The sequence below is a fragment of the Pezoporus flaviventris genome, unplaced genomic scaffold (assembly GCF_033815535.1).
Source record: "Pezoporus flaviventris isolate CSIRO_AGI_PZ_B2104156 unplaced genomic scaffold, CSIRO_AGI_Pfla_v1 ptg000037l, whole genome shotgun sequence".
Classification (NCBI taxonomy): domain Eukaryota; kingdom Metazoa; phylum Chordata; class Aves; order Psittaciformes; family Psittacidae; genus Pezoporus; species Pezoporus flaviventris.
Window position 1 is genome coordinate 24,591,511 of NW_026892585.1, and position 27,115 is coordinate 24,618,625.

General features: G+C 38.9%; 1 protein-coding gene and 1 long non-coding RNA gene across 4 annotated transcripts in view; both read left to right on the plus strand.

The window, feature by feature from the left end:
• The first annotated feature begins 1,058 nt into the window (after positions 1-1,058).
• Positions 1,059-11,716, plus strand: LOC133275162 (uncharacterized). The gene is made up of 3 exons (XR_009745420.1): positions 1,059-1,884; positions 5,813-6,429; positions 11,582-11,716. It is a non-coding gene; the product is annotated as an uncharacterized LOC133275162 (long non-coding RNA).
• A 2,723-nt stretch (positions 11,717-14,439) lies between these two features.
• Positions 14,440-27,115, plus strand: part of ANO10 (anoctamin 10) — a 118,829-nt gene continuing 106,153 nt past the window's right edge. For 2 of the 3 annotated variants that reach the window (XM_061465027.1, XM_061465028.1), the window contains exons 1-5: positions 17,024-17,176; positions 18,229-18,411; positions 20,254-20,388; positions 22,002-22,121; positions 24,976-25,545. In XM_061465027.1, coding sequence (XP_061321011.1) covers positions 17,038-17,176; positions 18,229-18,411; positions 20,254-20,388; positions 22,002-22,121; positions 24,976-25,545 — 1,147 coding nt within the window. In that variant the 5' untranslated portion in view covers positions 17,024-17,037. Of the gene's footprint in view, positions 14,480-17,023; positions 17,177-18,228; positions 18,412-20,253; positions 20,389-22,001; positions 22,122-24,975; positions 25,546-27,115 lie in introns of those variants that run through there. The other variant, XM_061465026.1, reaches the window with a different exon arrangement.

Sequence of the window (27,115 nt, forward strand, 5' to 3'; positions counted from 1 at the left end):
CTGTTTTCTCATCCTCAGCTGTGAATGTGAATACCTACATGAACACGCAAGATGAAGACAGCTGAACCTTCTAGGCTTTCTGGAGAAGTCCACACAGCAATAGGCTATTCTAGATTTGATTACAGAAAGGCACAAGCATGAAATGAAATGCAACTAGCAAGCAAAAAAACCCCAACAAAACCCCAACACATCACTCTAGAAGCCCACTAACTGTATGAAGTAGAAGGGGCTCTCTAATGCTAAAGTGAGAAGACTAAAAGATGTCAGGAAGGCAGTACCTTCTAGACTTTACTACAAAAGATCAGTAAAATAAGGAAACTAATGCATTAGCTTCAGTTAAGAAAAGGGTAGAACATTTAAGTCAGGTATTTTCAAATATACCTCAAGTCTCTCTTTAGCTGCCCCAGCATATTTAAAGATTTTGCTGTCAGAATCTCAGACTCAATAATCAACGCTTTTAGAAATTATGGATGTTAGGTAGGAAAGAGGGAGGCTGTAAAGTGACAAGCATGGCAGAGGAGAGGGAGGAGAAAAAAAAAGAGAAAGTAAGAAATTATTGATTAAGCAAATTCATTCCAATTCTAGAAAAATAGTGAAAAATATGTTTCTACATCTCTGAAAAATAACATAGGTATGAGTAACCATCAACAGGAAATCATGTCTCAAAAGTCTGATTGCCTTTATGACAGCTTGACATACCTTATGGATAGAGAAAAACTGTATGTGCAATATGTCTTGATTTTCAGGCAACTTTTCATGAGATTCCCATAAGCAAATAAATGAAGTGCTCTGCATTGATCTGCAGCTAGGTGCATGCAAAGCTTGTTGGAAAACCAGAATAGGGGGTGGTTCTCTGATAAAATGGAAATGTGTATCAAGTTGGATTGCACAGATCCTGAATCTGGTGACCTCGATGAATACTCGTGAAAGGGAAAATGCTTACTAAGTTCACATATCTATCAGGCTGGGAAGGAGTAAGTATGCTGTAGGACAGGGACAGAAAAAAAAAAAAAGATCTTCAATTAGAAATATGAAAAAAATGGGAAGCTAGTTCAACCAAAACAGTAGGAATAATCAACCAGTTGGGAAAACTAAGTAGGCAGCAGTTCTGTACAACAGTAACTCAGGCTTTGAGTGGTCACAGGCTGGTGTGAGTCAACCATGGCTTGTTATTGCAAAGAAAAAAAGATAAGCGACCTGCTGGGATGAATTACGAGGATTAGAGTCTGAAAGACTTGGCAAGGAATTCTGCTTTGCTTAGCAGTTGTAAAGCTAGTTTCAGATGTTACACATGAAGAAGGATGTGGACCACCTGCAGAGTAAACAGAATGTGAAGGGGTCTAAGGGAAACAGTGAATTATTTCAGATTGTTTAATTAGGAAAGAATGACAAGAATGACAACATAAACAGTCCACAAACGTGTGAGAAGTTACTGATAAGATGGGAATAACCTGTTTTCTACGCCCACCAGGGGCAGAAATTACAACCAGAATATTTTAGGTTAAACATTAGGACAAACATTTTTCAAGGCTAGAGGTACTGGAAAAAAGATTGCCAGTGGTGTGGTCAGGGTCTGTCAAGAACAGGCTATGGGGTCTTTAAGAACTGGCTATGTACATATCGTCCATAAACAGATATTTTATAGGTGTAGTGGAACTGTCTATCAGTATGACCATCTAAGGACCCTTCTGAGCCCTATGTTTCTATTGTTGTTAATGTCATAAGATTGTAGAGTGGTTTGGGTTGGAGGGGGACCATTAAAGCTCATCTAGTCCAACCCCCCTGCCATGGGCAGGGACACCTTCCACTAGACCAGGTTGCTCAAAGCCCCATCAAACCTGACCTTCAACACTTCCAATGACAGAACATCCACATCTTTTCTGGGTAACTTTTTCAGTGTCTCACCAAACTCAATTGTAAAAAATATCTGTCTTACATAAACTCTAAATCTACCCTTTTTCAGTTTGAAACCTTTTCCCCTTGTCCTAGGTAAAAAGGCCTTGGTAAAAAGTCGATCCTGGCCACCCCTGCCACCACGCACTGATCTCACCCTAACACTGTTGCTTGTAAGTACAAACTCGTGCAATGTTTTGGAGTTATCTTCATACGTAAAACTGTATCTCTTTTTCTAACCTTAAAACGTGTGTTGTAATACACAACTGCTCAACAATCTTCAAACATCTGCCATGGGTAAACACAAGAAGTGTCTTGTGGATATTGTACTTGGTATTTGGTAAGCTCTGAACCTGAGAATTTCCAGTCATTACTCTTGAGAAATAATTTCCTTCTGTAGGCTTTTTTTTTGCTAAAAATATTATTTTTAATACTTCTCTATTCTTGACATAAAATAATAAATTCTGAGTATTTTTAACCAGATTAATACAAATAACTAATAGTTTTCCAGCCATGTTGAGTCCCAGTTATTTATGTATACAACAAGAGTAAACAATAATTACCTTTACTATTAAAATTTTTTTCTTTGTGCGTGTGAAGAGAATACTGAAAGCAATTTTTAAAGTCAGTAAATCTGTTTGGTTACAATTTTTTAACTGTTGTTTCTTCTTGTGAAATTAAATTGTTCCTTCTTTTGTTATCTTTTAATAAATCATTAGGGCTCAATAAGGCAAAAAGGAATATTTATTATTTGTACTGATTCTAGCTGGTAGAAAATAGTAGTAAGTAGTAGTAGAGTGGAACATAAAGATAACTTTTATAAGGCAATGTCAAGATGAGTAACTGCTTAAACTCAGAAGTATTTTTTCCCATTTGTAACCTCTGCCACTGGCTTAATTCAGCCTTGTAAGTTTTGTTGGGTTTTTGTTTGTTTGTTTTTGAATGAGGTAATGCAGTGACAGAGAACCCAGATATCTGTGGTGAACTGTTTTTATTTACAAGAAATGTATGCAAAGTCTTTATTGCTCTGAAAAAGGGAAGAATCGAGCAACATGAGGCAGATTGCTTACAGTTTGTTCTTTTACAGTTTGTTCTTCTGACTTTCTCTTGGTAACATACAACTGTTGCTTCTCTTGCTCTCTGGCTTTTTTGCTGTTTGTTTGATGGGTGCCATCACACAGATACATGCTGTCCTTCCAAACTATACTCAACCTTTGCATCCTCATTCAAACCACAGTGCTACCCTTTATACAACATTATCTTAGTTCTTACCCCAGCCTTGTCATGCTTGTCTGGATTTCAGTCAGTATTTTTTACTGTGATGGTTACTGATAAATAAAGGAGAATTTAGAATGATTAGATAATTCTGTTCTGCCCACTGTTTTCAGCAGTGCCCACAGAGCAAAGTCAATAGCTGTTTTCAGAGACAGCAAATCTACAGGATGAATTTGCACTTAAAATTAAATACATATTTACGTAATCTTACCATTCAAAGTGCTATGGTATATGGCAGTATGTATGTATTTTTTTCCTTCTGGATGAAAATACACTATTAATTCTGAGGGAAAAGGGTTCTTTCTCCCACTGGTATTTTCCACAGGACTTCAGAAGAGGGCTGGCTTTGGAACTACTCCTTCCCACAGCAACAGAATGGTGCTAAACTGTTGCTGTGAGAGGCAGGGAACCTCAAGAGCACAGCTCCTGGTGAGTCTTGAGCCAAGTAGGAGGAGAAGAAAAGTGACCCTGCTGTTCACAGAGGCAGCCCTTTCCTTTCCTGGATGCTGTGTGTCTCAGTTCCAGCTGAGGTCCTAATTCAGCTGTCCTGCAGCTATTATCTGTCACAGCTGCATGATCTGCCTCTGTGTTGGGCAGGGAGAGCTCACATTGCTCAGAGCTTGGCCAAAGGTGGAAAAATCTGCAATTCAGCAGTGGAAGAAATGGCTCTTGTGAATGGCAGAGTTGGTGCATCTGAAGTGGCAGAAACTCCAGTATTACAACAAATGCCCTCCACGAGCATTCAAGGATTTAACAAGACAGTCTCTGAAATTGAGTAAAAGTTTTACAGAGAGAAAGAGAGTATAATTTTTTTCCTAACTGGTTGTGGAATAGTGTTACCACATCTGTGCCTCAAGACAGCTAGCTGTTCACACTTCCAGGTAAGCTCCTTGGTGAACAAGTTCTTCAGCTGAACTGACTAGATCCAGATGGGATACCAGCGGCAGCTGTGGTCACACCTTTTCATTAAATCAAGCCTCTGATTCTGTGTGATGTAGAGGAGTTTTGTCATTGACCTAATTAGGATTAAAAGCAAATCCCAATGTCTGCCTGCAAGACCCTGTGATGTCAGTAAAAGTTGCGCCATTTTACTTGTGTACCAACTTCTTAACACATCATGGCTTCCATCTGCATGTGCAGAGAGACCAAATCAACCACAGCTCTTAGCAAGCATTTGGGATAAAGCTGATCAAAAACAGAATAGTGGACCAAAATCTGCTTCGAGTTATTTTATGTTTCATAACAATTTAACTCCATTAATTGTCACGGAATTTCTTTTCAGTTGCACTGTTGCAACCAAGTGCAGAGCTTTTGCCTATTTGATTACTAAATTTGGTGCTTCTCTTCACATGACCTATTTCTTTTGAGTCTTACTGCTGTTGCTTGGATACGCTTCTAAGTCAGGCACTTGGTCTCATCTTGCTTTTCTCTGTGCTTTGTGCAATACAAATGGCTTGCTATTGAATATTTTTTCAGATTTTAAAATGTATGTGGTTTGTCTGGCACCTTGGTTTCAGCAGAACTTTTGTCTTTGATTACAGATGTGTTGTTTTACGAACAGTAAATCCTGTGTAACATTGAGTAGCTCCCTATTCTTGGTTTTCTTTAGTCAATTACAAAAATGGCACCATTATGCAGAGGAGAGGCCAATCACTACCAAATTTATGGGAATACCAATATTTATAGATAAACAGGGAGATACTCCTCCTTTTTATATGTATACTATAGCTGCAAGTTAATTCCTTACATGAATTAATCTTTTTGGTTTAGTCCTAGACTAGTAAAAGTATACAACAGGAATAAACTAAAGCATTTTAATTTGAGCTGAAGTATTCTTACTCCTGTATGGAGTTATGCTTATACCATTTTGAAAAAGGTATAGTAGACTAGAACAAGAAAAAGCTGAAGGAAGGGTGGCAGGGATTTTCAGAGGTAGTGAGTAGCTGCCATGTATGGAGAGGTTAAACAGGTTAGAATTCTTGGCCTAGAATAGTGACAATGGAAAGCAGCACAAGAAAAATCTTTAAAGCAAGGGATAGTTTGGAAAGGTAAATAAGAAGCAAGCAGTCTTGCTTCAATACAAGATTTAGGAGCATCCTGTTAATCATATAACGGATGATTAAAAAGTAGAAGGAATTACATTTTCATGTGACAGAAATAGTGCAATGGGATGCTGTTGTACTCTGAGGAGCCAGTACTATGAAAAAGGGAGTAGGTTGGCTAATGGAAGGTGTCTGTTGGTTGCCATTGAAGATAGCAGCCAGATACAAACCTCACCTCAAACCTTTGGTCACCGATCGCTAGAAGCTGGAAAAAAAACTACAACAGGAAGGTTCAGAGCATATTGCTAGATTTTTGTATGGGTTGTACAATTTATACAATGTGTTGTCTGGCCTGTGTTGCTGTATCTTCACTGCTGCTTGTAACTATGCTAACTGGATTAAAGATAGCACACATACACCTCCTCATGCTACAGGCACATCTTGATTTTTCTGTGTAGGTATTTTGGACATGTAGAACAAGTCTGAGGAGGAAAGGGAAACTTCTGAAGTCTACTCTTGTCAAAACATTCCATATGCTTACTCGTATGTGGCTAAGTAAACACACATATGTGAGTGTTTAATAGAATGTATTTTCTTTGTAGGTGCACCCAAAATTCTATTATGGTTTGTACTGCTGGAGCAATAACAGAAATCAAGGAATTAGAATTCTGTGAAGGGAGAAGTAATTGATGGTGATATGATGTAGAAGCACATGCCTGAAATGAGTTAAGTACCTAGACATTCAATTTATTAACAGTATTACCAAATATTATTTCTTTGAAGATGTTACTGGAGGCTGTGTGAAACAAAATTATCGCATATGCTTATTGACAATCCTAATGAGAACAACTTACATAATCATGTTCTTGATGGGAAACTTCTTGTGCAAAGAACTGCTGGCTTGTGAGGTTGATGCAGAGCACTGCTCTCTCAAGCAAAAGACTGAAGTGCCCACCTCACCGGAGAAGCAAAAAACTAAATAAACTGCTTAAGCATTAGCTGTCTAGTACCATTTTAGTTGCTACATGGTATATCTCTCCTGTCCTCCAGCTGTTTCAGAAAGCTGCAGACCCACCATTAGTCTTGCAGCGTATCTGCCAGACCTCTGCAGATAGCTTTGATACCCAAGGGTGTGTCAAGTGGCACTAGATGATGCAGATGAATTCTGTGAGTGGCAGCTGAAAGGTCACCCAAGGGGCTCCAGCTGACACTCCATCAGGTAAGAGACATGTGGAGAAACCTGTCTGGGTAATCAATTCCTTACCTAGATGTGTCAGAGCATTGATGTACACCTCCCAAAAGTTTATACTTCAGTTACATGGACTGAACTTAGTGGAGCCAATACAAATAAATCACATTAAAAAATCATGTATGTGTGGGTTACGCAAGAGCAGATTCCACACTATACAGTACTGGGTACATGAATTTGATTACATTTTTACTTGATTTGGTACCTAGTAAGGAAGAAACTTTAATAAAGGTTCCAGTTAAAGGCTCAGGTATTGTTTTTTCTGGTCTTTTAAAGAACTATAATTTCTTCATGATTTTCCTCCTTATTCAAGTATGTTCAGATGCTGTTGAAATTTCCTGTACCAAACATGAAACTGCAGGGGGCTGGACTAGATAACCTTTGAAAGTCCCTTCCAACCCAAACTATTCTATGATTTGATGATTCCATGTACATTTTAAATAACAAATAAATGTATAGGGGTTTTGAATTATTTCAATTAATTTCAAAACCCCTATACATTTATTTGTGGATAATAACCACTGTGGATAATAACCACTGCATCCCTCAGAGAGTGGAATAACGAGACATAGTGAATAAATCAATAATTAAATGTAACTACCCCATGACAAACAAATTAAAAAAACAACCAAACAAAAAACAAAAATAAAAAAAAAAACAACCACAAAAGCCCATAAAACAATTACAGATCTAGATAACAAAATCCAGGAAGATGTTAGTATCTACAAATACAAGTAATACTACATCTACCGTAAGAGCTCTGCATTTTTGTAATCAATGATTTTGGAAAACTTATGTTGTTTTCCTTAGTATTTGTCCCACAACATTATTTGGTCATACAACAAAATCCAAAAAATATATTAGGGCCTCCTGAAAGACCATTTAACTAATTGAGGCACAGCTGTTGTCTTTTGAAGGCAAAATGCCTTTCACCTTTGAATCTTGAAGTCCTCTTTAAAAATGTCAGAAAAGGGTGTGTGATTACTTCACTAATGATTAAGGAACAAGTCTAAAGTATCTGATAACTCAGTATTGCTTCTTATTAACAGTTGTGTAAGCAAGGGATATGGAAAACCTAAACACATTCACAGTGTATCTTTGTTCTGGATAGATGATGCCGGTATCTGTAGTCTTACAGCATGCTATGTCATTGTTGCCAAGTGGATCATTACCTTCAGTGTGAGCTACTGTAATTACACCATCTCATATTGCCAGTACTTATGCTAATTCTGCCATTTACCTATCTCTCTGCATTTAAGAATGTTAAATGCCTAGAATGTTTTAGATTGGAGTGTTTCAAACCTAGGTTAGTGTGAGTTTAAAACTTCTCTGAATTGATAAAACACGGCAGCTGCATACATTCTCAGTGGTTTCAGAATACACAACCATATTAAGCAGGAACAGACCCAGAATAGTTTGTTCTGCCAGTTGTTGCACGGATCCATATTTCCAGACACACAAATTTCCAACAGGTCCTATCTGTCTGGCATGTGGAAACCCATCTCTCTACAGACGGTCGTCATACACCACTAAGGGCAGTCTTTCAGCCCTTACCACCAGCCACTTGTAAGTGCTTGAGGGAATGTCTTGACTGTGTTTCTTGTGCAGTTACACAGGCGTGGTGACTACTTATGGACACGTGAAACCATTTCATTTAGTCTGGAGCTGGGATTTCAGACAAGCTGTCTCAGCTGAGACCCAGGACCAACCCTGCTTCTTACTCTCACTTTTGTCAGTAAGCTGCTAGCTTCAGAGTGACAACATAAATGAGTGCTGACAGCCACCAAGTATTTACCAGTATTTCCAGAGTGTCCAGAAGAGCAGACAAGTTCTCTTTCAGTTAAGTGAGAAAGACTGATAGATACTGTTGCAGGTGTGGATTTAATAAAGCAATAGAATATTTAATCCTCCCACACCTCAACATTAGCCTTCACCACATAGTTCCCTTCTGTAGTACAGGGAACTGGTGCTATTAGTATAGCACTGCAGCTTCTCTGAGAGTCTTCAGCCCTATGTGCCTGGGAAGAAGCTGTGGCTGTCTCTAACAGCCAAGTAAGCCCTGCCTGCACTGCTAGTCCATCCTATTCTGCATCCCAGTCCTGGGGGCCTGCCTACCATAGGTGACCTCTGGGGGAGTGTTTTGCCACACAGCCTGATAAGGCAAGGGTGCACACCTCCAGTACATGGCCCTACGCAGAAGAGAGAAGCCTTCATTTGTCATCCTCATGTAGAGCATCCCCCACCGCAATACTGCAGTAATATATTAAGCGTTGTGTTCCCATGAGCTCTAGGGCCTTACATAAATACTAGAGGGACTCACAGTGACTCACGTAACAGCTTTACATACACCCCCTAACACCCAGGATGGACTAACTGAGATTGCCTGTACCGACACTCTTGTTACATGTGAACTGAACACAGACTTCATTATATCACATTACCAAAATACAACTTCATTTTTCTTGAAAAAAATGAATGCATTTCAAACTCTGTTTGCAGTACATGACTAGATCCCCCAGGAAAAAAAAAAAAAAGGGTTTTTAAGGGTTTTTAAGGCATGCAGAGTGCCTCGTGTTCCCCAGAACTGACAATACACCATGTATCTTTATTACCCCATGCTCTGAACACTTCTAACAGCACTTCAGACCCACGCAGACTCAGATGGTGAAAAACTGTACCAGACTTTGCATTCAAGGAACTCACAAGATATATAAAAGTACACGTTGAACTAGATCAGCACATGCAGTCTTTTAACGACAGCATATGCACACCTCCTTGTACTGCCATGCTTTGTTCACTAGGCCTGTAGAGGAGAGCACAGCAAAAGACTTTCTCTTTTGACTCATCCAATTTTTCTTTAATAGCAAGTATTACTTCAGTGATTTCTTTGCAGTGTTTCACTGATTATTTCAAATGGTATTATTTTCATTTGTTCAATATTTTGTTCTTGGTGGTGTTGGTTTCTAAGGGGACAAGTTTTGTCATTTTGCAAAATCCAGTGATCACATTTTTATTTTGGTCAAAAAAATTAAGAGAGCTTTATTCAAGGCTTGTGATTTTAATTTCTGGTTTGGAGTCTCGGATGAGTAGATACCCATATGCATCAACTGGGGGCTATCTGAAAATGAAGGGGAAGCTATGTTTCTGAGTATGCAGATGTAGTATGCAAACTAGACAGAAAGCAGTAATAATGACAAGCTTGGGCCTTTAGGAATAGGCCAGAAATTAACAGAAGTAGGGTATTTGTAGTTTAATGGATTTAACTAGTTTTGTCATTTTCCAAGCAGTGGTGAGAACAGTCAAATGAATAGATGTACAGTTCATGCTAAGGCATAGTAAGTAAACAAAGAAGTTATATGCAGACTTGCAAATGTATCATACAACACAATAGTGTATACTGTACAAAAAGAAAACAGATAAGAGTCTTCAGATTTAAAATTGTTGGACAGCTGTCAAATCTCTGATTGTTTTGCCAGCATTATTTCCCTAGAGAAATCAATTTATGACAGTATGAAGAATCAGCTAGAAAAACTTTTCATAATTGAGAACTCCATAAAAGACAAGCTCCCAAGTTATGCTTCAAGTTACTTCTAAGTTAGAGTAAAATGGACCACATAAAGTAGAGATGTGGTATTTTCATTTTATATAGATACTTTTATGAAGTTATTTGTATGAACACATGAAATATTTCATGAAGCACAACAAAACCAACGATGTGCACATCTGATGTAGTTTGGATCAGCTGATGGTATTCCTGCTCTCTGATTCGGGTAGGCCTTAAAGCCTCATTCATGCTGCGCTTATCCAGCAGCTGAATGGCACCTGAATTGAGTCACAAAGGGTGAAAGACAATTGGAATCATTAACTTCCTCAGCCATCCTATGGCCATTCCCATTCATAATTCAGAGCTCTCAGAGTAGGACTGTAAGGGGATTTGTCATGGCATTACTTTCAGAGTTACTTCAAAGGTAGTGGCTGGAAGGACTTATACTGAAAACTAAATTCTTGAACTTGCCTCTCCCAAACCTTAGTTAAGCTCTTTCTGCTACAATCATAATTTAGCAGCCTACCAAAGTATTAGCAAAATCTTCCTTTGGTTCCTAAATCCAGGCAGAGATATTGTTAAAACAGCTATTCGAAAACCACAATCAACTGAAAGTCTGTACCACATGTGAGGCACAGCATTAGTCACAGCACCATGGCTACAAATGAGTCCAGTCTCTGCCCATTTGGTTAGAATGTGTAAATTCTGCTATCTAGTAACGCATACCAATTATATGTGTTATATAGATACATAATTGGCTGCACAATATAGTTTCTAGTCATCTTACTCTGACAAATACATAAATTTAAATTTAGTCACTAAAGTTTTAATGTAATTACCATGACAGCCTTTAACTTTAGGTGTCCCATCATCCATTTTACAGTATGTCATTAGCTTGTGAATGAAAAGTATATTTTACTGTTAATTGCTCCTTACTTTTATGAAAACACAGTGTTTCAGTATACCTCAAAACCTAGGTAAAGGTAAATCAGAAGAGAATGATTGCTATTATGTGTAACTTCAGATAAGAGCCAATATTAATCTCATTTATGTGATTATATAGGGTATGGTTGTCATACCATACATCTATCTATATGCATTTGAATTAATAAGGTTTGCTGTATGGAAAAGTGCTTACCTTGTGCCAGCTCTTGATCTTATCTAGTCTTTCTCCAAGTTTATTTGATCACTAAAAATAGGACAAAGCAAAACCAGTCAAAAGGGGGTAGATTTCTGTGGAGCTAATAAATTGCATGGGCTCAGGAAAAGATCTGGTGAGTGCCAAAGGCAATGATAAAATGGCACAGAGCCTTAGAGCTGGCAAGGAGGGCACAGGGTAATGGTGGACTGGAAGTGAGATCTCACTCTCTTAGTAGTAGTGAGATGCTGGATGGACTTAGCTATGTGAGCAGAGTTTCAACCAGGTGTAACAGAGAATTTCACTTCACAGTAGGTTAACAGCTTGTTAATTTAGTGAAGTATTGTGGTAGTTATTAGTCCAGGGAGAAGAGGGTTAACCACAGAAAGAAAAATCCACTGCTCATGAAATTCTGATGGATTCTTTTTTGTTTTCTACAGCTCATCCATTATACTCTGGATACAGTCTGCATTGTGACAGAGACAGACCATTAAAATGCTATAATCAGCTAACAGAATCACCAGACTGGACTACAGTCACAAATGGATACAAGCTTGGGATTTATATTTAGCTATGGTGATAGTGCAGTTTGCAATTTAGTGTGGGCATACCTGATCCATCTTTAAATTAGCTAATCCTCCTAATGGAAAATTTCTAATCACTGCAACACTGTGCTTGGCACAAGGTAATTTACTTTTGCCATAGTGGTGTTTCCACTGTGCCAGCAGTGTATGTGTATGCAGATTACATTTTAGACACATCCACCATCTACTTATGAATCCTAGTTTTCTTTTGTGAACATGGAGTTATGGGCTAACCTTTATGTATGGCTAGCAAAATGAGAACCTTTTAGAAAGAAAAGAAGTGTAACAGTTAAGAATTCATCACACAGCAAGAATGTGACACCTAGTGGATAGATGATGTTGAGGAAATGTGATGGTCCCATCAAGGAATATTGACGTAAAATGACCCTATCCAGTAGAACAACAAAGTTGATACCAAAAAAGACACTGATCTTGAATGACTCTTTACACAGGGCCAAAGTAATTGTGTAATGGCAAGTTTCCCCTGAAAGCTCAGAAGTGAAGGTGGTAAGAGATTGGTTTAGAAGGATTTTTTGTAAGCTACTAGCAGAATGAAGATGTCAGGCCAAGGCCAGACGGCTTTTAAAAAACAGAGACTAAAGCCCATGAAGACTTTGTGGATATTCAAGAGATGCATCATAACTAGAGATTTACAACAACCAAAACACAAGAATAAAGCATGTCTAAAAACCCACTTTTGTTAAACCCATGTCTGTTATTGCCGTGCTGTATCTTCAGGAAGTGAGTTTTCACAGTCAGAAATACTCACTGGTGAGTAAATATATGGGTAGGCCCCTGAGAGCTGAATGAAACTGAGACACAGTTTAAGAAGTATGACTAACACATTCTGCCCAAGATAGCTGATACAGACTGTGACTATCTGAAACTCCCTACTGCAGTCTGTAGAGCCTGAATTTCAAGTATTCATATACCTCCATTCTCCCACGTGCTCTAGTCCCTTACTGCTTCACTAGCTATAAATAACAAAAAAAAAACACAACACATCACCAGAAACACCATCCTAGCTAACTAGGCCATGGCAGTTAAACCTCAGGTTTAAAGGGTGGGGCCAGTTCTGCTCAAGCTGTGCTTCACCTTAAAAATCCACTGCACAGGCTGGAAGGGCTTACTCTCACTCGTCTATGGACGGGAGAGGGTCTAAACTGTAGGTGACAAGGTGCATGGGAAGCTGCAGATTCAACACTGCACGTGGGCGGACCAGCGCATGTGTAGCTCGAATTGGATCAGGAGTTGACAGTCGTGGTCAAAGACTTCCTGATTGCCTAAGCAGCCTTTTTTCCTATTAGATTTGGATATCCCACTTGCCCTTGGCCATTGTGCTTGTAGTAAGTGTAGTAATCTTCGCTCGTGAAGCCAAGCCATCAATCAATCAATCAATACTGGCTACCAAGTACAAACCCAACTTTTCTCTCTATTTCCAAATACACTGAAAAGTACATGTTGAATAATAGCCAGATGCTAGAGGAAGGATAAAGCTTACCTTCTGGCAGTTGTGCTCTGTATAGGGTCTATACATTGGCTCTAAAAAACCTCTACCACAGGGGTCTTTTTCCTGGGGCAGTCCCTAATTCCACTGGATAAACCAAAATGAAGTTGCTTGTCAGATAATTAGTCTATAGCAGTTCCATCTTACCTGAAAAGCTGTTATGAATTTGCTTTCAGTAGCTTGTAAGTTAAGCAACAGTGGGTGTTTACTTGGCACAAACCAGAGAGGCAAACACAATGCAACTCCCAGCTGTGAGGGACAGTTTCTGTGACCATTCTAGATCAGCATGCGCTGGTTATGTCTGTAGGCTGACCTATTCGCAAGAGACACCGAGAGCCCTAGTATTGTCCAAAACAATACACAAAAACTTCCACAAACAAAAACAAGTTACAAAAACTTCCACAAACCCAGCAGCAGAGTTCATTTTGCCAGCCAGCTTCTCCCTCTGCCTTTCCTGCTCTTCAAGGCACACTTTGCTCTTCTCAGCTACACGTGGATGTGTGGAATTTCTACAGAAATCTTTGTTATCAAAAAGGCAAAATTTTCCTCTTTTCCCCGTAGAAAATATGTTTACAAACAAAACTAACACAGTTGAAGAGCAGGGCTTTTAGCTTCAGCTCCAGAAAGAAACCTGGCCTGGAAAGAGAGACAGCATGGGAAGAGAAATGAGCAAAAACCAGAGAATGAAGAAAAGAGGGCTCATTGTCCATAGGAGCACTGGTAAAACACCGTAATAAAGCATTTTGACAGTACTGCGTCACCGGCACAGGGCCGTCCCTAACCACCACCGCCACTCCCCTCAACATTCCACTGCTTGTTCCGTGAGCACGAAAACGAGGCGGAGCAGCACCGCCTCTGCCAGTGGGAGGAGGGCGGTGTCAAAGCGGGGCTGCCCTGCTGCAGCTCCCGTCAGCGGCCGCAGCGAGGTTCCCGCACAGCTCGGCCCGGCCCGGCCCTGGGGATGTGGAGCCGGAAGCCTGCAGTGACTACCGGTATGGGAGGGTGGACAGTTGTCTCCCAGCGGGAAGGGGTTCTAGCTGCCGTGAGGGGGGGAGTGTCTCGCCTTCCAGCCCAGCCTTGCCTTCCCCGCCTTGGGGCGCCGGCGGTGTTGAGCTGTCCCTTGGTGACCCGGCCTGTCTGCCCGGCAGGAGGCGTCCGAGGTGGAGCGGGGCCGGGGGGGAGACACGGGGGGACAGGGACAGGGCGGTGTCCGCCGACGGACCGCGGCCTGGCGGGAAGGAGAGAGGGTGAGTCACTGGTTGTGCTGGCGGCGGCGATGCGGCTGGGCCTTTCTTCCCTGGTCGTCCGGGGAGCTCCCTCTGTTCTGAGGGGGCCTGGAGCCCTTCCTGAGCTTCGTGGCTGGGAAAGGAGTCTGGGGGTTAGAAGTGCTTTTGTTTGTGTTCCTCACAGCTCTGGGTCTGTCGCAAGTTACGCTGAGCGTAGGTATAAAAGGAGAGGCCAAGTTGTATCCGGTGGGGTCAGTGGCAGGCATTCAAAACGGGTATAGGAAATCATAAATATATGTTGGAGGGTGCTTAAACCCTGCTCTAGGTTTCAGTTGTAATAAACCCCAGATTATCAGATCTTACTTAGTCACCACTTCAGGCACAATGATTCTGAAGAAATTACAGAATCACGGACTGGTTTGGGTTGGAAGGGACCTCAAAGCTCATCCAGTTCCAATCCCCTGCCATAGGCAGGGGTACCTTCCACTAGACCAGGTTGCTCGAAGCCCTGTCCAACCTGTCTTCTGATAGCACTAAAGTTTAATGAGTAGCATACTGTTTATACAGAGGCTATTTGCAGAAGGTAACTGTTCTGGAAAGTGATACTAGAAATATTTAATAATTGTCTAGTGCATTTCATTTTTTAAATAATCTTGACATTGCACCATATGCAATGTGGCAAGCATTACCCTAAAAAAATAAAACTAATTATGGAAAGTGAATCAATGAGGTGGAATGACTCATCACAGCATAGTCAATTATTGACAGTCACAGTGCCTTATACCTGATGATATTTTCCTTTGGTTCATCCTGCTTATGCAAATTTGTATCTAAAATGATTTTAAATACTTTATTAATATAGTGTATTTCTTTTAAAGACACACATACTTGGTTTCAGAGCTTTAAATCTGAATGCTGCAGAATTGTGTTTGTGGAAACTGGCAAGTGAAACTAACTGAAAACCCCATTGAAATCTGTCTTGAAAGTTTTTTTGTTTTTTTTTGCCAGTTAAAAGCAAATAGATCCTGTTTATTATGATATGCATGTTTGCAGTATCACTGTACTCTGTAGGATGATTTACATGAAATACTGAAGATTGTGATTTCTCTGTGAATCACACAAGTATAACTGTAATAAAAGGTGAACTGCATCCTTAGAGCAACTTAGAAATCGAGTAATTTCAGTCTTTGAGCAGGAGAGGGGAAAGCTGCTTAAAGACAGTAGATAAAATCTTCAGTGACCTTAATAGCAAGAAAAAAAACAAACCCCATGCCCACCAATCCTTCTGCTCAGTTTTAAATTCAGTCTGTTGTAGGTTTTTTTGGTTCTTGTTTTATGTCTTTTTTTTTGTTTGGTTTTTAGTTTATTTTTTAACTGAGTAGCTTAGTTACCAAATTTTTCTTATAATTAACACCTCTGAGATGATGTATGAAGCATCTTAGAGATATTGATAATGATATAGTGATCTCTGTAGAATCATTTATATAAAAACTGAAGACGCAGTGTCAACAAGACTCACAAGGAACAGCTGAGAGCACTGGGGTTGTTTAGTCTGGAGAAGAGAAGGCTCAGGGGGGACATTATTGCTCTCTACAGCTACCTGAAAGGAGGTTGGAGCAAGGTGTGTCAGTCTCTTCTCCCAGGTACTGCACAAGGACAAGAGAAAATGGCTTCAAGTTGCACCAGGGGAGGTTGACTATTAGGAAAAATTCTTCAGTGGAAGGGATGTCAAGCATTGTAAAAGGCTGCCCAGGGAAGTGGTTGAGTCGCCATCCTTGGAGGTATTTAGAAGTCCTGTAATGGGTTTTTTAGGAACATGGTTTAGTTGTGGATGTGGCAGTGTTTGGTTAACAGTCAGACTTAAAGGTCTTTTCCAATCTGAGTGGTTCTGTGATTCTGTAAAGGTTGACATAGATCATTTGGATATTTACATATAAAACTATGCTGATGCTCAACACTTTGTAACTGGACTTTGTCACCGAACACTTGTTTCATATCTTTAAATGTCATACAAGTACTTTGTGCACAATTTGCCTCTCTGTGTGATAGATATCCCGCTCTCCTACCCAAGTTAGTATGAGCTTCCTTGGTTTGTTGAAAGCATCACTAGATTAATTGAGAAGGTGTCTCCTTAAATATATTATGTATTTGCCCTCTTTTACCAGGAGAATCTTGCAGGTTTTAGATCTCTCTTTGGCTATTGTTCTCTTCTGTTTTCATTTGCAGACAAATACACGGTAGGAAGTTGCAAACTGTTGTTTTTGATGATAGCATCTCTTTGTTACTTTAATTTATTTGTTGGCTTTCTCATCACTACTGCTTTGCTATACATAGCAGAACAATTTCCCTACTTAGAGAGTAGGACATAAATGCCACCAAAGACTGTATTGTCTTGCCAAGTGGCAGCTGGACAGGTTGCTTTTTATAGTAGGTCCGCAGAAATCGGCACCTGCCGCTTTGCTAAGCACAGACATGTGTAACTCACAATAATGAAGTTTTATGGGTTTTAGATTGATACCAAATATTTATTTAACACTGGCATTTTTGTTTTGTTTTTGTGCTTAGCAAGCTCTCAAAAGATGGCACAAAGCTGGTCTTTCCTGGATATTTGTGAGTCTGACTTCAGGCCTCTGGTAGTAATTGAGCTTGCCAAAAGTGCCAAAGCGGAAACCATAGAATGGTTCACTAAAAGAATTGTGGACAAAAAAGCAAAGGGAGGTGAGTACAGTATGACCTTCTGTAACACTTTGAAATCAAATTGGCTGTCATCGTAGTATGAAGACATAGAAAACCAGTGTTCAGGTAGTTTGTGGTAATTATTCATTAGCTAAGCCCACTCCATTTTGCATTTTTGAAGTTGTTTAATTGTATATAAGAGTAGAGCTTCATGCTGGTATGATGAAAATGTAATAACTGAACCCAGTTATTAATGAAAATATCAGTTTAAGGTCACATGTCTGTTAAACTCTGGAATCCTTCAGGGTTTTTTTTTGTGGTGAAACAGTGATAACCTGTCTTTCAACATAGTTTTGATATCAGTTTTTATAGTAGTTGTCTAGAGCATCTTTGTTTCTTATGGGAACATTCTAAGCCTTGCGAAAATGAAGGCACATCACATCTACTATCCTGTCCATAAGATCTAGTTCTGTTTTGTAGAATGAAGTTGAGGTAGCAGTAAGCAAGTTAATCTTGATAAATTCATGTTGGATTTTAATTTTTGTTTTGGTAGCTTGTGGGCTCATACAAAGGCAATACTTCATTACTCAGTTTATTGTATTATTCAGTTCCAGGATTTGAAGTTAGGCTAATTAATTTGTAATTCCATAGACTGACTGGGGTGCATTTTTTTTTTTACATTTTTTAGAAAGACATTATTTATGGCTGTTGTAGCTTGTATCGTACTGTCAGTAATATTTCTGTGGCTGTTGGATTTGTGGCTAAAAACTTGCTTTTAGGCCTCTGTTAGATAAGTCAGGAATGTTTCTATTTCAAAAGTCTAGTCTCCTTAAAAAGAGTGGGGCCATTTGTAGAAGCATCAGTTGCTTACATGATGTGACCACTAGGGGAAAAGATTCAAGCTAAATAAGGGGGTGACCCTGCAAGATTCTGAACAGCACATTTCAGGTGCTGTTGAAGACTTAATTTGTTGTGTCCTTATGCAGCTTCAGCACTCCTGATAACTAGGTCCAGTATGATGGATGCTAAATTATAAGGGGTTTGAGACTTAATTTTAATGTATTTTTTCTTCCTTATTTTGCCTTTCTTTAAAGGTGCACAACTGCTGGTTAAACCATTACTCACAGAAAAAGAAGGTGAAAATATTTATCTAGTTGGAGCTTCCTACTTAAGGCTGTTGCTGGGAGCTGAAACTGTGGGTTTGGTGAAGGAATGTAATGATAACTCAATGAGAACTTTTACATATAGTAGCAGAAAAACTTTCAAAGATTTTGCAGGTAAGGAATTTTAGGGTCTTTCGCATTGGAAGGCTATGGCTAAAGATGAGCAAATACACTGATAAATCTTTTATGGTCTTTTTATTCCTTGGGATGGTAACAGTGAGCAAAAATGGGAAGAACAAGCCATGAAAAAATACTTATTTTTACCTATGGGAATTCAGATCATATAATGAAATTAAAATTGTTTTTTCTTTCACATGGCTTTCACTTTTTGCTTGAGTTTTACTTTATGTTTTTGCGTGCTCCAAATATTCTCTTACTTTTATGAAAGTGCTGAAATGAAGAAAAAAAAAAAAAGGTTGAGAAATGTGAGTGCAGGATTAATGATCAACATTATGAATTAAAGGAAAGTAGCAGTTTAGTTTCTGAGTCAGTTTTGAGGCTTATCTTAATCTTCTGATTAGTGAAATCATTCCTTTTCCTTTTTAATTTTGAGGGGATGCCAACACAGTAACATTCTCTGTTAAATGTGCTACCTGTAAGATATTTAAACCCCCTACGGTGGCAAAACTTATTTTCCTGTCCAGGTAAATATTTGAATTCAACCTTAATATTGCAAATACTTTTCCTGTACCTGTTTGGGTGATGACTTTCACCATGTTTTCAATACAAGGCTGCTTGGGTCTGTCTGAAACTCAGCTTTATTACTGTTTTGTTGTTTGTTTGGTGTCAGTTTATCTCCCGCTGCTGCTGTGCACAGTAACTGTTTGCAGTGTCTCTTCTCTTCCACCTGTACTTTTCTGAAATTGGAAAGCCTGGAGAAGAATTGTCAGTTGCAAAGGTCATTTTTATTTCTTTCATGTGTTTATATCCTTAATGCTAATCTGACTGCCATTGCTAACAGATTCTGTAGTAGGAGCAGGAGCTCAAACTACTGTACCTGAAAGATAGTTTTTAAAAAAAAGACCAAAAATTAACATAATTTTAGTTTTATCCAGATCTGATCAGAGGATAAAGTAATTGACCATGCTTACATGAGGTAAAAAATGTGTCATCTGGAAAAGAACCCCTGCAGCCTGTGTTTCTTACTAGGATTTCTAGTTCCCCAATTTACCTGATACTTTATTTTTAATCTTAAGAGATTTGTTGCTGGTTTAGCTTCTTAGTTAGTATATTCAGGGCCATCCTTATACTTTCTTATTCCTGAGGGGAAAAAATAATCAGTTGGTCATTATCTCAAGGAAATTACAGTTTCCTTGATGGTAAATTGATGGGGTTGACAGTAGTTCTGTTGCTGTAGCTCTTAAAAATTCAGATTTTTTTGAGATGTTTCTTACTTTGTTTTATCTTATTTATTTTTATAAGAACTCATTGTCTCAAATAGCATATAATTGGGTTGTATGGGCAATAAAGAGCAAGATACTGTGATATTTGGTGTGAAATGGTTATTGGAGATTTGTCCTGACATCTCACTGTGTTTTGAGATGAAAATACTTCAGTAACTGAATGGCAGAAAGGTGTTCTGGGCAGAAAGGAGGTTCTGGGATTGGCAAATAGTGGATGCCTAAGTAATAGCCTTTCAGTAGGGCAAGAGTATTCAGTATTTGCTGGTATACTATCCCAGCCGCCAGCAATTAGCACTTCAGGGGTGTTCTTGTTTCTTGAGTGATTCATTCTCTTAGTTCAAAACTGTAGTGGCCAACATGTGCCAGTTAGAGAAAACATCTTCCCAAGATGTGTATTTTAAACAGTGGAGTTTTTGTTAATGGATGTTGATTGGCAGTAATTGTCACTTTGTTGTTTTTTTTTTTTCCTGATTCTGGTTGGTTTTGATTGTTAATTGCTGCCGGGGTTGTCTTTCACTGCTGCAGTTTCATACTACCTTCTTTTTTGATTTAGATGACAATCATGAATTTCTTACAATGGCAGAATGTCAGTATATCATCAAACATGAACTCGAAAATTTGAGAGCTAAAGATGAAAAAATGATCCCTGGATATCCTCAGGCAAAGCTGTATCCAGGAAAGTCAATTGGTAAGCCAAATATTTTGTCCCGTGTAATTCACTGTGTTGATGTAGGATAGCGTTCATCCTGATGGAAAAATGTAAATGTCCTGCAGTGAAGAGAAATCCTTCAGACACTGAAATCCCACTATTTGATCAACTTTGTTTTCTCATCACTCCACAGCAACAGAGCAAGAGGTAACGGATGCACAGTGCAACCAGAGAAATTGTGAATAAATATTGAGAACATGTTTTTTGCAATGAGGGTAATCAAACATTGAAACAGAGATTGTGGTAACTGCCCTATGAGACTTTCAGATCTTCTCTAGACAAGGCCCTTAGCAGCCTGATACAAGCTGGAGCTACTTTGAGTAGCAAGTTGGACCAGATGACTCCCAGAGAGTTTTCCATCCTCAGTTTTTTGTGAGGATGAGACTCTGGCCTTATGCTCTTTTCAGTTGGATAATTGTCATATATATTGATGTCATCCGTTATTTTTATAATTAGTACCAAAAATATTTGGTTTTAAAAAAAATTACATAATGATCTGCTTGGATTGGTTTTGTATAAAATGGCTGGAATGAATAACAGTGTTTCAGAGCTATAAATTTCACAATATGAAGGAAGGTGTTTTTCAGTCGTTAGAATTCATTTATCCTCCCCTTTGCTTCAAGAGCTTCCTTTTCATAGGAGAAAGAAGCAATGAGAGCTAGTGCTGTATTTATAGCAGCTGGAACTAATTCATTGGCAGAGATGCTGCAGTTTCTTAGGAGAATTTCTCTTTATACTTGTACATCCTTTTAATAATAGTGTCTTTATTCACTAGTATTGATCATCAGAGAAAGAGATGTGCATATCAGTAGCTCAAGAAATGTGAATGAATGTAAATGTCAGATGAGTTTACACTGATAATTGTTTATATAGCTATGGTATTTTTCTAGTTATGTCAAGTAAATGCTGAGTGGAAGCGGTAAATAACTGTTATACAGCTTCCAGTGCCTACCCTCTCCTTGTTTTGCATTTATTTTCTTTTTAATATTTATATGGTTGTAACTTCCAGTTTGTTAATTGTTTATCCATACAGGTAGTATTGCTTTCCGTAACAAAGTTAAATACAAATTGTGGACTGTTTGGTTTGTTTGCAATGGAGATGTGTTGTAATTTATGAATTAGTCTAAACTGATATTTCACGTTGGTAATTCAAAAGTGTTTTTAGTATGTTTTCCATAATATAAAAATGGTTCTTCAATTTAGTGTTTTGTTATGTCTTTCTTTGTTCACATGCAAGAGCCAGGCCTTTTCCCACAACGCTACGCATGGCATTTCAGTTCTGACCTATAGCACTTTTTGCTTTTCAAGCTGCAACTGATTATAGTACAAACCTATGGAATTGTTAATTGATACAAAAAGATTACTCTTTCTCTTCCAGTGGACTGCAGCTGCAGAAGAGGTCCAACTGCTCTCTATAGTGAATAATTTTCAACTAACATGCAGATAATTTGTTTGGTTTTAGGATTTAACTGCTAGATTTATTTCAAAGGAACTGTAGGCTTGCTAAGTACATCATGTAACCTGTCTGCTTATCTCAACTTCACTGTCTTTGAAGGAGTACTAGGTACCATTTTTTTTATTTTTCCTTCTAGTGAGAAGATTATTGACCAGTGGTATTCTAGTTCAGATTTTCCCACTGCAGGATAGAGAGGAGTTGAAAAAGCTCTGTCACAGCTGGTATGGTCGAGTGAAAGTTGGTTATCAACCTTTAGGTATGTGAATACTTACTCCACTACAGATAAAGTGGAGGGTTTCTTTTGAAGCAGTTTTCTCTTCAGTTTGTGTGAGAAGACCAAGGGTCTTTCCTAAAAGTGAAACTCCTGTGTGGAAGGTAAGTATTATACCAAGAAGTCCGTTTTTTTTCAGTGACTGTTTACTTTTTCACATCCCCAATTACCCACTGCAGTTCACCTCTCCTAACACTACCTTTCTGCCCAAGTTGATTTGCTGTGAACCAAAGTCCTTGTTTTACTTATCTTTGCTTTTACTGGTCTTGGAATTGACAGAGTGGCTTAGGCTCTGGTTAAGGAAGGATCCATGTTTCCAGATTTGTTGACATGTGCAGTTGAGGTTTATACATCAAATTCTGCATCATTCTAAGATGGCCATAGGATAATCTTTTGTTGTAACAACTTGCAGCGCAACTGTTCTGGAGTGAAGCACTGGATGTGCACTTTATTTTCTTTCTTATGGCTGTAGGAGTTCTGTACATAGGCTTTTGGTCCGTTTCCAAGTTGGAGCTGGGGGAAAGTTCAAAGGCTTAGCTGTGGAAGCAGTGTTCTCACAGGAGAATGGATAATTGGTACATAAACTCTGAATAATCCTGAAAGATACAGCAAGGCCATGAGACGCCCGAGGAAGCTTAAGCAAGCAAGATAAGAAGAAGCTGGAATTCACTGAGTTAATGAGAACTGTGGACTGTTGGCAAGCTTTTGAGGTCAAGTTCTGACACCTATGCTTAACCAATTACATGTTAGTCACTAAGGGTCTTCAAGACATGTATCCAATCATAATATGCCAAATCACTGTAAGTACATGTAAGAAATAGTATATAGGGAGTTAAGGCTTTGTAATAAATGGCAATTGCTTGATCACATTGATCATCTCTGCGTTGTCTGTGACTCCCATGTCAACACTTAGCTTTTGCACTGTGATCATCTTGAAGCGTGGACCATTGTTCTTTTACCAGATGGGGAAGTTTTTTCTTATTCTAACATTCCCTATGTAACCTCTCGAAATGGTTCAAGGCTTGTGAAATTGGTAGTTCAGTCTGCAGGTTCAGTGTCTGTAAGCTTCCATATAACAAGTCTGTACATTACAAGTGCTCCTTATCTGTAAAGCAGTAATAGGCAAAGTCAAGACTGTTTTCTCTTGACAGGAAAGCTCCTCAGTGTCTGGAATTCCCAAAACTATTTTGAGTTGTAGGCACGTCAAAAGTGTGTTTACAACTGTTTGTTTTAAATTCATTATCTGTATGAAGACTGTGTTGTTGCAAGCCAGCATCACTGAGTATATTTTCCACATTGAATAAGCTTAAAATGAAAATGATTTTCTAGCCTGGTGATGTGGAAAGTTAAGTTCTGGATTCTAAACCTGTAAACCTTACTTAAAAATAAGAAAATAATCATATGAGAGTTTGCCTAATTATTAATCTCTGCACCTTGCAGTTGCTTGATAGGTTTTTTGAGCTACAGGAATTTAAAGATCTGACTTGATAATGCCTGCCTGCAGAGTTAGGGGTCTTACTGTGTGCATGTCTTTTGTTTATGTAAGAGATATATATTTTTTGACTGACACTGAATACACACAAAATTTCAAAGTAAATACCAGGAACCCTGTTATGTGTGTACTAATTTAGGGCTGTCTTTCTGTCTGTGTGTTTGGAGTGTGAAATGGTACTAATGACTTACACTTGAACTTGTTAGTAAATTTTGTATTAAGAGGGATGTTGCAGTGCTGATTCTGTTTGCCTTTCCTTCTTGCTTTCAGTGACTGATTGGCAACTGTGAACATCTGCTCTAGTGTTTTGTGAGCCATAAGCTGTAAGAATATTCTGGTATTGCACATAAGGTTTTGATGTGCTAGTCTATTACAGAGATGACATTTACAGTGTCAGTTCAGAGGTCATGATGTCGTGACTGGTGAATAATTCTGTTAAGCTGGTGAATACATAGCAGTGGCATACAAGTAAACTGGTCTTCCAGGTGGGCAAAGATAAAGCAGATTTCAGTGTTCTAAACTTGGTTTGCTAGGAATTTCTAGATCTTATTGTGGGATGCCATGTCTAGGTTGTGTTGGATAATACTCCTACATTTTTTTTTATTAGTAGTAAGATAGTTAACATCATGGCTTCCTTGGAGGTAATACATCTGTTGTGAAACGTATCCATTAGCATCCACTTTTCAAGTCTTTATAACAACTAGGCAGACAGTCTTGGTGAGTACAACCAGTGTGTATTTCATGTATCAGTTGTCTGCTGAAGGGAATGTCTCAGCCTGGCTCTGCTATCTGACATGTTTAAGATTTCAGTATACCTTTCCAGCTATTCCTTTAGTTCCTTGAGGGCTGGCAAAGCACAACTAGTCCTTTTTGGCCACAAGTGGGCTGGAACAAATTTGTTTCCCAAGTGTATATATGCCAGTGACAAGCCTCAGAAGTTAGATGTCACTTGCTGTTAAAGTTTGGTTTCGGTTTTTCATGATACCTATTGTCTTCTGTGCCATCCTAGCCATTCAGTGGTAGGTGCTGTTCACAAGAATGCTTTTGGTTTCTCTCTCTGCCCCATATATTAGATATTGATATGGTAAGTACTGAGATACCTGAATTCCTTGCCATGTGATTATATGTACATATGTTTCTGTATGCGTTTATATGTAACATAAAAAAATAATCATTCAGATAACCTTCTGAGGTTTTGGAACATGGGAGAAGGCAGAATAAAAAGGTATATAATATACACCATTATTTAGAAAAAAAAAGGGCCAAGGGGTTCATGTAAAGTCAAGTTTGATATTATACTGACATCTATGTTAAGTGTAGTCGTGATTGATTTGTTTTTCTCTGCAGATGAGATACGCTGCTACTTTGGTGAAACCATTGCACTCTACTTTGCCTTCTTAGAGTATTTCACATTTGCTTTGATTCCAATGGCTGTTATTGGGATTCCTTATTATGTATTTGCTTGGGAAGACTATGACAAATACGTGATGTTTGCCACATTCAACCTGCTCTGGTCCACTGTGATACTGGAAGTTTGGAAGCGGATTTGTGCCACCATGACATACCGCTGGGGGACGCTGCTGATGAAACGCCAGTTTGAAGAACCAAGACCAGGCTTCCATGGCGTCCTGGGTATTAATCCCATCACTGGGAGGGAGGAACCAGTGTACTCAAGTATTAAGAGACAGCTACGGATTTATCTGGTGTCCTTACCATTTGTGTGCCTTTGCCTCTACTTCTCACTGTATGTGATGATGATTTACTTTGATTTGGAAGAGTGGGCTCTGGATTACCATGAGGAGAATGACTCTAACTTCAGCAGCTTGATGCTGTTTGTGCCCAGTATCATATATGCTGTTGTGATTGAAATTATGAACCGTATCTATCGGTATGCTGCTGAATTCTTAACATCATGGGGTAAGAAAGTTGTTTACTCTTCTTCCCTAAAGCTGGAGTCACAGATGTTTAGAATTTGTTTCTTTGTAGAATACATTACTTTGAGTTCTTGTTCAATGGGATGCTAATGAAATTTCCTGAAGTAGGTTTTTACTGTGGGGTAGAAGAGATGGCTATTTTAACTTTGAGTGTTCTGAAACTGTAGTTTCATGTTTGGTTTAATTTGATTTAAGTCTAGCATGCCATCAGAAGTGATCCTGCCTTCCTCCTTGGCCTCTCTCTGCCTTTGCTGCAGAAATCCCATTTCCATTTAGCTCTTTATTTGGCTGTATCAGTAGCAAAATTAAGTATCAGTTTTGCTGAGATGATCTCAGAGGTGGGTGACCAGAGGGACTGCCCTGGCAGTTGCACCTGTAGCCTGGGTTTGCTGAGTACATCTTAGTCTACTGATTTATCTGTCCAGAGAATGGAGGCACTGAGATAGTGGAACAAAATCTAAAAACACCAGCTAAATGTCATATGAGAGTGTTTGTGTATTATATATATGTAAAACAAAGACTAAGATTTCACATCCCTATTAAAATATTTTCCTCTGGGCGCTCTCAGAAGAGATGGGGTGTTATAATAGATTGCTTTTTTTCCCTTGTGGGTGTGACTTAACAGATTGGGTGTTATGTTTTATAACCTAACATAAGGATAGTGAGATGTTAGTCTTTATTTTGAATTTTAGCACTTCTATAGACAAGTGCAGTCACTTTCAGACAAAGGTAATAGGTGAGGCTAATGGGGAGTTAACTGGTTTGTGTAGCTCAGTATGTCATACGTTTACAGCACAGAATCCAGGTTACTAAAGCTGGGCACCCAGAAAATTAACCTAAGAAAGATTAAGCAAAAGGGAGATTCATGCAGAAGTCAGAATAAAAAGAGGTGTTAAAGTGTGCATTGGTTTGGCACACAGAAATTATTGGCTCAGCAAACTGTACTTGACAGCAGCAATAGCAAAAGCAGGCAGTCTCTTGATCTATGACTGTTCAAGGTTTATATTTAAATAATAACTTTTAAATTCATATTTAGGTTTCAATTGATTTTTTTTGGGGGGGGGGGGGAGGGGTGGTTTTTTGTTTTGTTTTGTTTTTTGTTTTTTTCCCCACTATACTGCAAGAAAAAGCCTTTATGCAAAATGCCCAGTTGTGTTGACCAGGTAGACTAAAATGTTTTTAAGAGGTAACCCAAGGATTTTTTTAACCTAGATTTTTTTTGGTTTAAGCTGATGTTTCATATTAAGTAGCAACAGTATTTATGTAACTCACTATCCCTGCCAACTTGTGCTATCCAATGTGTTTATGCTTCCATGCTATGAATAGGATGAAGAGCTCATCTGGCTGTCCTACCTCCCCTTCTACCTGGCAGCTAATATCTGACTTAAACAGATAGACTGACAAAGCATAGGAAACTATGTGGGGTAATTTTAAGCATGCCTGTTTATCATGAGACCTGGTCATTTAGTGAAAGCTAAAAGCAAAAACTGCATTGAGTCACTTGAGTGCATCTTCCATGTGTTGGGTCCACCTTCATGCCCCTTGTCAGAGTA